This window comes from Gorilla gorilla, chromosome 3, assembly GCF_029281585.2.
Source record: "Gorilla gorilla gorilla isolate KB3781 chromosome 3, NHGRI_mGorGor1-v2.1_pri, whole genome shotgun sequence".
NCBI classification, from domain to species: domain Eukaryota; kingdom Metazoa; phylum Chordata; class Mammalia; order Primates; family Hominidae; genus Gorilla; species Gorilla gorilla.
This window is the reverse complement of record NC_073227.2, coordinates 162,514,181-162,528,585: the sequence shown is the minus strand read 5'-3', so window position 1 is coordinate 162,528,585 and position 14,405 is coordinate 162,514,181. Positions and strand designations below refer to the sequence as shown.

The window sequence follows — 14,405 nt, the reverse complement described above, 5'->3', positions numbered from 1 at the left end:
TCAAGGCAAAATTCTATGCTCATTTCTTTCCCTTTCTCACAAGCAGATTCTATCTCTCTGTGCCATGTGCCTGGGATTGGTGAGGGTGGGTGGGTAATGCAAATAATATAAAACCGTCCTTTCTACTCTCTTGAATGCATCTTTTCTTATTATTATGCTATAATCAGGCACTGTAATCTCTCACCTGGTTTCCTTAGCTATTTTGAAGGTATTTTCATGCATGGATAGTTGTTCAAATTGATCTTTCTGTGGGCAGAGGCAATCCCTGAAGAGAGCTATTCCATCATCTTCCTCAGCTCTCCTCCCCAGTTATGGATTCATATGTTAATTGTCCTGACTTCAGCCTCTCAAATTATATACACTGCAAAAAGGCTTGTTGTTTTGGACAGCAAGCAGATAATTACTTGCTGAAGTTTATGTCCATTAAGTTGAAAAGAATTCATTAAATGACTGCAATGATGAGGCCCATGTTAGATGTTGTTATTAGAAATTATTTTATTAACTTGGGATTTAGTGGTAAGGGAATTTTGACTTCACCTCTTTTCTTGACGGTAAAATAATACATTCTATATATTTTATGCATGTCAGAGTAAGTCTCATTTCTTTTGGTCAGACAGCAAATTCTTACTAGACCCTAACCAGTTGATACTTTTCTTACCAGCTTCCTCTTTAGTTTTTTCCTTTAGCCTTGCTGTACTGTCATTCCTTCCACTCTATGAAAATGCCATGATCCTTCCTGACTGAAGGTTTTGGTAAGCTGTTTTGCTGGTGGACTCTTCCCACTTCACCCCAGATAAGTCCTAATCATAATTCGTAGTTGGCCTCAGACATCACTTTCTCAAAGAAATTCTGATACCTTGAATGAATCAGATCCTCCAATTATATGTTCTTCTGGTGGTGTTCATTAGAAATGATGGTAAGTGAATAAGTTCTCAAGTTATTACTTTGATAATATGACTCTTCTGCTGAAATGCAATCTCTGTGAAGGCTGAGACTATGGCTTTCTATTCACAGCTAGAATTGTAGCATCTAACATAATGTTCACATATAATAGGTTTTCAAGAATGATGCTTTCAATATGACTAAAGGAGAGAATTTGTTAAAGAAAAAAAAAGTGAGGATGATGATGAAGACAAATCACCTGTTGGGTGACCCTGGATTCTCTGATGACCATATTCTGAAAGTGTTGACAACTTTGTATAAATTACTTGTAGAATTTTCAGTTCTACTTGTCTAACAATTTCCTCTTCAATTCCTCTAATTGTCATTTTGAAGTACATCATTGAAGAAGTAAAATATAGAATAAAATCATTAGCCTTTATTAATAATTCATTAATTTTTCTTCTGCGTGTCATCTGATAGATTATACAATTACAATTAGGACACTGTTTAATGAAGCTAAAGTTTACCTTGCATAATCAATTTCTTACTAAGGACACAATTCAGTCATCAGACACATTCAGAAACATTGAACCAAACCTCTATGGAAATGAGATTTTCTCTGTGCAAAATATTTATATATGGCATGCATACATTTAACCGTGGCTCACAAGCAATGCAAAGAGCTTAAGCTAAGTCTGACATAACAAAGATGAAGGAACTAAAATGCATTCTCTAGTATTTTTGTGCTAAGTTGGGGGAGAATGGAAGGAACAGCCACACTACTTGATTTTCATATTGTATATATTGGTTAACCTTATGAGTTATTGAATTTGATGGTCATAAACAGTAGCACATCAAAATACGTGATCCTCTCTCACAACAGTAGCAAAAGAAAAAAAGTAATTCTGTGACTTACTTTTCTAAGATTAAAAAAATGAGAGTATATAATACTAGCTTTGTGATTAGGTTTTAAAATTCTCTGGGCTCAACAATTATTTTATTTTGAGACAGAGTCTTGCTCTTTCCCCCAGGCTGGAGTGCAGTGGCATGATCTCAGCTCACTGCAAGCTCCATTTCCTGGGTTCATGCCATTCTCCTGCCTCAGCCTCCCGAGTACCTGGGACTACAGGTGCCTGCCACCACACCGGGCTAATTTTTTGTATTTTTAGTAGAGACGGGGTTTCACCGTGTTAGCCAGGATGGTCTCGATCTCCTGACCTCATGATCCGCCTGCCTCGGCCTCCCAAAGTGCTGGGATTACAGGCGTGAGCCACCGTGCCCGGCCTGGGCTCAACAATTATATATTGGTTCTGTTTACATTTCCATGTCCTCTGCCTTCTAGCCCTTTTTGTTCATCGCCAGGGAGAATGTAGAGATAATATTCTTTCATATGTCTTTTACTTTCCTGAAATTAAGAAAAGATAAAAACAAAATTCATCAATATAACTTTGAACTGTATATCATATTGTTACGCTTACCTTTACTATTTGAGTTTCTAAGTATACGTTTCTGTGCTTTCTTTATTATATGTTCTACATGGAAGATATTTTCAGCAATTAAGGCAGTAAATGAGACATAAACACAGTATCCTCTAGGCAAATGACACTGAGTTGGTTAATTAAGGAAGATAGTTCAAACAGGCAGATTTTGAATCCAAAGGAAAGACTGATTTTGTAAAGAGTATAAGCATGAAAAATAAAATTTAGATTGTTTTACACTATTATTTTGTTTCTTCAGTTAACTAATAGTATTTTAAAGTGGTTGCAGATCTATGCCTTGAGTTTTCTAAGATCAACTGAAGCGATCCATATCGAGTAACTAATGTAAGAATTTTAATTTTGAGCCCTGGTAAATTCCAAGTTTTAAGCCCACTTGTATGCCTATGTAACCAAAATGAACCATTGATCACTATAAAATATTATTTGCAAAGTGACTGGCATTATGATTTTCCTTCCCCCATCTCAGGAAGACTAACATTCCCCTAAAGACTGGACTGGAAACTTAGAGAAGAAAATGGTGCACTTTTCCTACTCTCCCTAATAGAAAAGCTACACAAAACAAAACAAAAATACAGGTATATTAAAAAATTCTATCTCAATTGAAATAAAAAAAATAAATCAACTGCCACAATCCACAACCCATAAACTTTAAAGAGTGGCTGCCAAATACTATTTCTCTGGAATGAGAGTAGGTAAGAAGCTGACAGCCAATACATGATTATTGGAAGTCAAATAGGATACAGATTTCTTCTAAACTTTCTGAAAGATATTTATAAGCACCGTTTGACTAGAGCAATAAGAACACATGTACATGGATAGGGCACTGGGGTGATAGAAGAATGTTTCAACAGAGAATGAGTTTGTACTATGGAACAGAGAGAAATCAAATTCTTAAGAGATCATTTCCCACCCCACAGTCACTCAGTGAGTATTACCAGAATTAAGGTGAAATAAATTTATAATAAAGCAAAAATATTTCATCTTTCTTACAGTTCCATTAGAAGAGAGCTTGCTAATTTTAGACAGTGTAGTGCAAAAAATATAAACAATTATTTTCTGTCAGATAACAATGGCTCCAACAAATCAACAGGGTTTTTCTTTATTATTATATAAGCATGGCAAAAAGAATGTGAAAATAAAATACCAGTATTTGGGAAAGCATGAAATATGAACACTGTCACTATTAGTTTTCTATAACAGGGGCATCCAATCTTTTGATTTCCCTGGGCCACATTGGAATAAGAAGAATTGTCTTGGGCCACACTTTAAATACACTACCACTAATGATAGCTGATGAGCTAAAAATGAGATGTATGAAAGTTTATGAATTTGTGTTGGGCCACATTCAAAGTTGTCCTGGGCCGCATGTGGCCTGCAATCCATGGTTGGACAAGCTTGCACACCATTCTACCTATCAGTGGAAGTTTATTATTGCCACCACCACCAAGATTTACTGATGGACATTATATGCCAGTTATTGCAATTTCTTTATTTCATAACAGTTGCTTTATACATCAATAACTAAATTACAGTGTAAAGAAGAGGATTCACATATAGTTCTTCTTTTTCTTACTGATAACAAATTCTTCCTCTGTTTGCTATGCTTAGTAAGGAAGTCAATGAGAGCCAGTAGTCAGTGGTTCCACACTGGCAGGAGCCTACCAGCATAGCTGTTGACCTGCAGCATTGGTACCCAGCCCCACCAATACATAATTTGACTATCACCCTTAAACAAATGCTATTTTGCAATAAGAGGTAAAATATCAGTGCAACTTAAAAAACAACACTTGCACATATTTTTATTCAACATTTTACATTATTCCACAAATATGTACAATTTCAATAATAAATTAAAAAAATGAGTAAAGTAAGTCTGAGAGAAGTTCATAGTCACTATATTACTCAATGACATTTTTCTGCCTTCATTTCTAAGAGTTCATCTGATCCAAGGTCTGATCATCTTCTTGACAGAAAAACTTGTTTTGACAGCACATTTGAAATGCCGAGTGTTTTGTTATGTCTAAGCAGCAGAGTGATGTTTGTTAATAACAGAAACACTTTAAAAAGAATCAATTGCAATCAAGAAGTGTTGATGAACATTTGGACAATATGTACAAAACTCTGCAAAAATTCTTTAATATTTTTTTCCTCCAGTTCCTCACATTCTTTGCATCCAGATTCTGTTACATTCTGCAAAATATAGAGAGAGATTAAATTGGCAATTTATAATTAAATTAAATATACATTCATGGGAATGGGACTATCATATCGTTTGAACCATATGGTGAGGTCTTGAGATATGAAAGCTTTAGCAAATAAATAGCATATTAGGAAGAACTATGAGAAAAGAGAACAGGGAGATTTGATATATGTTTATTTTTCCAATAATGGGTTAAGGACATTGAGAAAAATAAGCTGTGTCTATCAGACCATGGAGTTCCTGCTTTGAGCCCTTCAATGGTTTCCTAACATCTGCTTCTAGCATAAAGACCATGCCTCCCTGCATAGCACACGGGCTCTTCATGAGCTGTTCCTTACCTATTTATTTCACATATCCCCCTTGCCTCAATGTTATGCCCTAGAACCACTGAGTGAGCACCTGGCTTTCCTTGCCATGCACAGCATACTATTAGACGCCTCTCTGCCTTTGCTTTTCTCTCTGTTACATTCATTCCTATTTTAGCTGCTGCTACTCGCACTTAAGATTATTCAGGTACTCTTTTAGGGAGGCTTCTCTGAACCCCTGGGCTCCCAGGGCTGGACTCAATGTCCCATCTTTACATCTCAGAACCCCTTATTTAGACCTCTCTCACAATATGTCATGTATTCTATTCATATTATGAAGTTTTACTCTTTTTATACTGTAATACTATTCTCTAAGCTCTCTGCCAGAAGGGCAAAGCCAGTATGTTTGTTTCCCTAGCATTTAGCACAGGGCCTGACACACTGTAATCACCCATTGGTTGAACTGAGCCATTTAGGTGAATACCACAAATTGTTGTACTTCAAACACAGTCTCATGGATAACTAGAATGTTCCAAATGTAGCAATTAAGAATAAACTTTTTAGAGATCATCTGAACCATGAAGGCTGTGCCAGCAAAAATAAAAATTAGATTTTATATCCATTAACTATTTGGAATTCAGAATCACTGACATTTATCAAGCACATCCTCTATGCCAAGCACTGTCATATTTCATATAATGCTGTCTTATTTGATCCTGAAAATAATCATGTCAGATAGGAAGACAGAGATATTGACTCATCTCAACTGACATAATCAACTGAAATTCTTCACATCCAGGTCTTCTGACTGTGCAGTCCTGCCCACGCATTCCAGCACGTATGTCACACTCTGTCATGATGAGGGTGACTATCAACATTCACATTAAAGAGCTCATCATTTATTTTGCCATGAGTTACCTGTTGCGTGGCTCACTCTTTCCACCAATAAGATGGAGATAACATCATAAGAGTATTATAAACCTTAATAAACTCATTTCATACATATGTAAAGTATTTAATATATATGAGACACTGTTCTGGGAATTTGGATATAGTACTAATAAAAAACAAAAACACTTGTCCATTTTAAGCTGACATTCTAGTAGGGAAAAACAGACAATACCCGTTACATAAAATATATCGTATTCCAGATATGGGACATGCAGAGAAGGGGACAGTGAGTGCTCAAATAGGGAAGGGATTGCAACTGTAAATAGGTAAATCACTGAGAAGGTGACACTGAAGCGAAGACCTAAAGCAGTCTTGTATTTTTAGAGAAAAGTCAAGGTGTCCACCCACACAAGCTTAGGGCCTTTGTACTTTCAGTTGTCTCTGCCTAAACATATGTCCCTAGATACCCTTAAGGCTCATTCTCTCACATCTTTGTCAAATGGCAGCTTATTAGTTCAGCCTACCCTAACTGGAGCCCCAGTCCCCCTACCCTGCATCCTTTTTCACCACTGGACTTCATAAATAACCAACTTATTACTCATTTGCTGAGTGGTTGGTTTATTTCTGTTTCCTCCCTCTTTAACAGCGGGGATTATGGGTATTTTTTCATACTGTCTCCTGAGGGCTAAAAAGTATTTATGAAATGAACTAATTTGATTATGCCTCTTTGTTGCAAAACTGCTTTCTCTCTACCTTGCTTTGGCCACTGGTGTTTTGCCATGAAAGCCCTAATTCTTTGCACTTCAGGACCTTTGCACAGCTGATTCCCCAGCCTATCATACGAGTACCTAGAATTTGCTCTCCTGGAACCCTCTACTGCTCAAGTTGCCTGGGATGTCCCAGATTATACTCGAATCATTAATATTTTCATTGTTATCTTTTTAAAGCATTTATCTTCTCATAAGATAACAGACTCTGCAGACAGACTGCTTGGGTAAGAGTTGTGGCTCCCCATTTTACTAGCTGTATGAACTGAAGCGAGTGATCCAAGCTCTCAGTGCTACAATTTCTTCAACATTCAAACAGAAATAAAGATAACTATCTCACAGATTTATCATGAGGATTAAATGAATTATCAATTTAAAGCTCAAAGAATAGTGTCTGGCACACAGTAATAACTCAATACATGTGAGTTACTATTATTGATGTTAGACATTTGAGTATGTAATTAGATTAATGTCTGTCCACTGCACCTGACAATAAACACCTTGAGGTCAGTGACCTGTCTGTCTGGTTTGCAACTATAATTCTAGCACGGAAGCACACTACCTGGCATTATTCTGTAAATGTTTGTCTACTGAATCAATCATTGAACAGTTTAGCATTGTGTGCATGCTGGAGATGGTGCCACTTTTGCACGCCACTCCACTGGAACAGGACTCCTTCTCCTTATTGCCCCTTAGGAGGATCTGCTTGTCCATGAATGACTTCTCCAAATCAGGCCCAAAACATAAGATGCAACTCTGAGCAACTGTTGGAAAACTCACCCCATTAGAAGACAAACTGTTGTTTGCTAGGATGATCAGATTTTCTACTGTATCATGAATACTTGTATCGCCGGACTCAAGTGAAATAACTTGTAACTCCAAGAGAAAGCACTTCATTGCTGTTACTTTGCAACTGGGCTAAAAATAAAAGTTATAAAGAACAATTACTTTTTTCTGATTATTAATTTTCATACTGATGTAATTTTGATTTTCAAAAAGTCAATCCAAATATTTTATAAAGATACACAATATCCTTAAGAAATTTTACATAGGAGGCAGCTTAATTTTTTTTCTTTTGGCTTTAAAATAAAAACAAGAACAAACCAACAAAACACAATCAAGTAGGATGGCAATATTGTACAGAAGAACATGAAACTAGAAAATGCAGAAATAGTGGCCAGTTTTTCTCACCGAGCACATTTCCCCTGTGGAAAGGGTAATAATACTGGCCTTAGAGTCTGAAAACATCAATATAGACAGCTTATTTGTAAGAATTTTTAGAATCAATTGTGTTGTTAACATTTTAAATAGTGGTCCTGCTAATTATACTGTTCTTTCAAGTTCCAAATTTCCAGAGGGAGAGAAGTAATTCCAAGAAATTTATTAGATAAATTAAAGCAGGACTAGTGTCCACTCACAGGCTGATCAAATCAGAAAAGGCTCTCTTAGGTGCCACAAAAATATGTTTTCCACAACATTTACTTTAACAATAACTTAAAGAAAGGAAACAAGGAATATTTAGGGATTTGACCATTATTTGACTCTGTGTCCTCGATACCTTGCACAGTACCTGGGAGCCTGCAGACACTTCACAAATGCTTACTGAATGGATAAAAAAAATGAAGGAATACACCCATGTGCCCAGCACTGGTAATATTCCTTAACCCCAACAGTCACTGCTTAGGATTGAAAGACAAATACTGTCACCATATCAGCAATAATAAAACTGAGCTTCAGAAATGTTTAGCAATCTCCAAGGTAACACAAGTAAAAAGTGGTGGAGTCAGTTTTAAAATCTAAACTTCAATCTAAGGTTGTTTCTATAACCCATGGGTTGCAAAGTTATCTTCTTGCAAAAAAGCAATTTCAGGATGCTGAATTTGGTGGCTAATTGACTACTTTCCATTTTACAAAAAATGCAAAGAAAAACAGAATCCATGCTGAAGCCAGAGGAGGGAGACAATTTCTTTGTGCAGCAGCATGACCCAATTGGTTGGTGAATATCTCTTTTTTCTAGTTTCTGACTACGGTTTCTTTCCAATGCTTAGAAAGTCATCTATGTAAGAGAAGTTCTAATTGAGGAATAACGGAGAGAGGACATAGAGTTTGTTTTCCCTGAGGTGAAGTTGGGGATTCATTTCTTGGTTTTAGTAACAATACTGAAGGGAAGAACCACCAACAACATGACAAATCCTACATTCCTTAGGAAATGTCAGGGTATTAATGAAACAAGTTCAAGACCACTTTTCAGTTCTAATAAGTTTCATGGGTTATGTTTCCTTTCTCACATAGAGAATAATTAGAATCTTTTTCTGACAAATGTAGAGAATCATGTAAAATGCAGAACATGAATGATTTTAAGCAATTTATGGAAAATATGATTGCAGATGGTGATACATTACAGCATTAGAAATAACTGATATATTGGCTACTCTTAAATTGAATCAGTTAATCTGATTTTTGCATCTAATTGCATCATGATGCAACTGCATCACAAAAACGTATAATGTATCTTGTTTGACATTGATGGAAAAGACTCTTAATATTTTGATTTGGCACCATTACAAAAATAGCATTTATGTAGCTATCTGTCCCCAAGTCCCATCTCAATAATCACTAATAAAACTCATCGATCATATATTATAGAAACACACCAAAAGTTAGATTTTAAAACTACCATATTTTAGTTGTTACAAAAATATACTTTTAAAAACTTTAATAACAAGACAAATAGCAATTTTGAAAAAAGTATACTCACGTGAACATCACTTTCCGTATATAAAGTAGCATCAATATGCATAGACTGAAAAGAAACAAAATTAGACAATATTAAAAGCTATGCCCTGCTTTAAATATTATGAGAACAACCTACTGAAAACATTAAATTGTTTTTAATTCTTTTTTTATTTTGAGATAATTTAAAATTCATATGAAACTGTAAGAGTAAATACAGAGAGATCTTGTGTACCCTTCAACAAGCTTCTCCCAGTGGTAATATCTTCCATAACCACAGTACAATATTACAATCAGAAAACTGACATTAATGCAATGCACTCACCTTGTTCAGATTTCACAAGTTTTATGTGCCACAGTGTGTGTGCATGCATATGTGTGAAGTTTTATGCAATTTTATCACTTGCATAGATTCACATCACCACCACCACCACAGTTAAGACACAAAATAGTTTCATCACCACAAGGATTCTGCTGCTATTCTTTCATAACCAAAGGCACCTTTCTCCCCATACATACCTCATCATCACCCAATCTCTTTAAATTCTGGCAACCACTTCTCTGCTCTCCATGCCTATAATTTTGTCATTTCAAGAATATTATGTAAATGGACTCATATCATATGTAAACTTCTGAAATTAGCTTTTAAAAGAATTGATAGACATTTTTATGAGCCATTTAGGTTTACAGAAAAACTAGCAGAAAGTACAGAGACTTATACACCCCTTTGTTCTCCACCCCAGTTTCCCTATTGTTAATATCTTGCATTAGTGTGGTGTGTTTGTTATAGTTGGTGAATCACTATTATGATCTTAAGTGTACAGAATATTAGGGCTCATTATTTGTGTTGTATGTTTTACAGGTTTTGACAAATGTATAATGCCACCCATCATCATATATTAATATTTTCACTGCTTTAAAAGTACCCTGTGCTCTGCCTAGCCATTTCTCCTTCCCTCCAAACCCCTAGCAACCACTGATCTTTTTATTGTCTCCATAGCTTTGCCTTTTTCAAAATGTCATAGTTGGGATCATACAGTGTGAAGCCTTTTCAGATTGGCATCCCCATCTTTCACTCAACAATATGACTTTGAAGGTTTCTCCATTTCTTTTTATGGCTTGATAGCTTATTTCTTTTTATTACTGGATAATATTCTATTTTATAAATGTACCACAGTTTCTTTATGAAGATTGGCTTTTTTCACTCATCATAATACCCTGGAGATCCACCTAACTTGTGGGTATCACTAGTTTGTTCCTTTTTATTGCTCTGTAGTATTCCCTGATATGATATATCACAGATTTTACCAACTGAAGCACATCTGTTTCCAGTTTTTGGCAGTCATGAAAAAATCTCTGTGAACATTCATGTACATATTTTTGTGTGCACGTAGTTTTCATTTATCAAGAATGAATGTCTAAGAGTACAATTGTTGGATTGTAAGGCAAATGCATGTTTTGTTTCATAGGATGCTGCCAAACTATTTTATACAGTGGCTGTATCATTTTACATCATCACCAGCAATGTATGAATGATCCAGTTTCTCCACATCCTTGCCAGCATTATCACCCTTATTCATTTGTATTTACTTAGCATCATCACTATTTTTTATTTTGTATATGCTTATAGCTGTATGTAATAATATGTCATTGTGGTTTTAATTTGCATTACTTTCTAAACAAAATATACCCATTTTTACTACTTTCTCTCCAAAAAACTTGGGGTGATGTATAATTTTCCTTTCCAATCTGTATGCCTTTTATTTATTTTTTTCTCATACATTTTTTCTCTCCTGCTTCATAATTTGGCTAAACTTCCAATATTATTGCTATGGTTTGAATGTCCCCTCCAAAATTCAGGTTGAAACTTAATCCCCAGTGTGGCAGTATTGAGAGGTGGGGCTTTAAGAGGTAATTGGATCGCAATGGCTCTGCCCTCATGAATGGATTAGAGTATCAATGGGTTATTATGGAAAGGGAACTGGTAGTTTTATAAGAAGAGGAAGAGAGACCTGAGCTAGCACATGAGTACATTCAGCCCCTCGCCATGTGATGCTTTTTGTCACCTCTGGACTCCAGAGAGCCCCCACCAGCAGGAAGGCCCTCACCAGATGTGGCTCCTCAACCTTGAACTTTTCAGTCTCATAACCATAAGACATAAATTCCTTCCTTTATAAATTACGCATTTCAAGTATTCTGTTATAAGCAACAGAAAACTCAGACAATTATGTTGAGTAAAAGTGGTGAGAGAAGATTTCCCTGCTTAGTTTCCAGTCCTAGCAGAAAAACATTCAGTCTTATACTTACCATTAAGTATGGTAGCTCTAGACTTTTTGAACATGTTTTGTACCAAGTTGAGGCAGTTCTCCACACCTACTTTCTAAGAAATTTTAGCTTCAATAGGTGTTTATATCAGTCTGCTAGGGCTGCCATAAAAAGTACCACAGACTTGGTGACTTAAATAATAGAACTTTAATTTCTCACAATTCAGGAGGCTAGAGGTCTGAAATCAGGGTACCAGCAGTGTTGGTTTCTTTGGAGTCCTTCCTCCTTGGCTTATAGGTGGCCATTTTCTCCCAGTGTCTTCACATGGTTTTCTATCTCTGTGTATCTATACCCTTGTCTGTTTTTCTAAAGATACCAGTCATATTGCAGTAGGACCTGCCCTCATGACCTCATTTTAACTGATCCTATCTCAAAATACAGTCACATTTTGAGATACTGGCAATTAGTACTTCAACATATAAATCCAGGGGGCATAGGGAGGGACACAGGCCATGAGAGGTGTTGCATTTTATCAGATACCTTTTCTACATACGATTTTCTTCTTTAGCCTCTTGATAGGGTAGATTACATTGCTTGATTTTCAAATAATTGAGCAAGACTTGTGTACCTGAAATAAATTTCACTCGGTCATGGTGTATAATTCTTTTTATACATTGCTGAATTTGATTTGTTAATATTTTATAGAGCATTTTAATATCTAAGTTAATGGGAGATATTTTTGTAGTTGTCTTTTTTAGTAATGTCTTTATTTGGTTTTAGCATCACAGTAATACTGGCCTCCTAAAATCAACTGGAAAATGTTCCTTCCTCTTCTATTTTCTAGAATAGACTGTACAATTGTTGTTAATGCTTCTGTAAATATTTGATAGAATGATTCAGTGTAACCAGCGGGCTTGAAGGTCTCTTTTTGGGAGCTTGTGTATGATGAATTCAATGTACTTAGTGATTATATGAGTGTTTGGATTGTCTATTTCATCTTCATTATGTTTTGGTAGTTTGTGATTTCTGAAGAATTGGTCCATTTCCTCTAAGTTATCAGATTTGTGAGCATAAAATTGTTCATAGTTTTTCTTATTATCCTTCTAATGACTGCAGATTCTGTAGTGACAGCCCCAAATTTCATTCCTGAGATTTGTGTCTTCTCTCTTCTTATTTCTGTCAATTAAAGATCCATTGTATTGATTTTCCAAATAACCAGTTTTATGTTTCATTAATTTTTTCTATTGTTTTCTTGATTTCAATTTCATTAATTTTGGCTCTTATATTTAAATATTTTCTTTGTTCTGCTTGTATTGAATTTATTTTGCTCTACTTCTTCTAGTTTCTTGAAGCAGTAACTTAGATTTTTGATTTGATAATTCTCCTTTTTTTCTAATGTATTCATTTGATTTTAAAAAATGTCCTGTCAGTATTGCTTTAGCCGCATCACATATATTTTGATATGCTGTATTTCATTTTTTTTCATTCTATGTATTATGAATATCCTTTGAGATTTACTCTTTGACCCATGGACTATATAGAGGTATAGTATTTAATTTCCAAGCATTTGGAGATTTGCCCGTTGTATTTAATTTCTTGATTTCTGGTTTGATTCCATTGCGGTTTGAGAACAAATTCTGCATGATTTAAGTTCCGAAAAAATTTTTAAAGTTTCTTTTATGGCTCAGTATATATTTAGTCTTGATAAAAGAAAGTATATTCTGCTGTTGTTGGGTGTAGTGCTCTATGTATTAAATTAGATCCTGTTGGTTGGTTATATTGTATTTTTATGCCCTTTCTGATTTTCTGTCTAGTACTTCCATTAGTTACTGAGGAGGAGGCAGTGAAGTCCTCAAGAATAATTGTGGATTTGTCTATTTCTCTTTTATCCCTATTATTTTTTGTTTCACAAATTTTGAGTCTTCGTTGTTTGATGTGTATACATTTAAGAACATTATGTTTTCCCTCACAGATTTATTTTTTATCATTTTGTAATATCCCTCTGGATTATAGCAACTTTATTTTCTGTGAAGTCTACTTTATGTTAATAACATTAACTTTGATGTTAATATAGCCACTTCTGCTTTTTATAATTAATGTATGCATGTGTATCAGTCTAGAGCTGCTGTAATAAACTACCACAAGGTGGGTGGTTTAAAACAACAGAAATCTATTCATTTACAGTTCTGGAGACTGGAAGTCCAAAGTCAAGGTGTTGGTAGGGCCATGTTCCTTCTGAGGGATCTAGAGAAGAATCCTTTCTTGACTTTCCCAAGGTTCTGGTGGATCCTGGCAATCTCTGGCCTTCCTTGGCTTATAGCCGCATCACTCTGATCTCTTCCTCTGTCTTCACATGGCTTTCTTCCCAGTGAGTTACTCTGTGTCCTTTCCTTTTCTAATAAAGAAACTCGTCATTGGATTTAGGGCCCCCCTACTCTTGTATGATCTCATCTTAATTTCACTAATTATATTTGCAAAGATATTATTTCAAAATAAGATCACATTTTAAGGTTCCAAGAGGATGTGAAATTTGGGGGGACACTATTCAACCCATTATAGTATGCTATATCTTTTTCTGTCTTTTTAAATTTCAACCTATGTATGTCATTGTACTAGAAGTGAACTGCTTATAGATAGTATAGATGGGTGGTGTTTTGTTATGAATTCAACCAATCTCTCTCTTTTACTTGGTGTATTCTCATACTCTCCTGTGATACTAACCATAGGAATGCTGAATCTTTTGTTACTGTTGTCAAGATCAGTGATGCTTTTTTTTTCTTAAGTCAATTGTCTCTCTAGTATTCTGTTGTCAAATTAACTATCATTCCTCTGTCATTCATTCTGCTAATGAGCCTTTACAGTT

At 35.3% G+C, this 14,405-nt stretch overlaps 1 protein-coding gene across 13 annotated transcripts in view; it reads right to left on the bottom strand.

Moving 5' to 3' along the window:
- Positions 1 to 4,148: 4,148 nt before the first annotated feature.
- Positions 4,149 to 14,405, bottom strand: part of IL15 (interleukin 15) — a 104,322-nt gene continuing 94,065 nt past the window's right edge. For all 13 annotated transcript variants that reach the window (XM_063705562.1, XM_063705560.1, XM_055384737.2 and 10 more), the window contains 3 exons: positions 9,303 to 9,347; positions 7,325 to 7,462; positions 4,149 to 4,571 (listed from right to left, as the gene is read on the bottom strand). In XM_063705562.1, the coding sequence (XP_063561632.1) occupies positions 4,461 to 4,571; positions 7,325 to 7,462; positions 9,303 to 9,347 (294 nt within the window). In that variant the 3' untranslated portion in view covers positions 4,149 to 4,460. The remainder of the gene's footprint in view (positions 4,572 to 7,324; positions 7,463 to 9,302; positions 9,348 to 14,405) is intronic.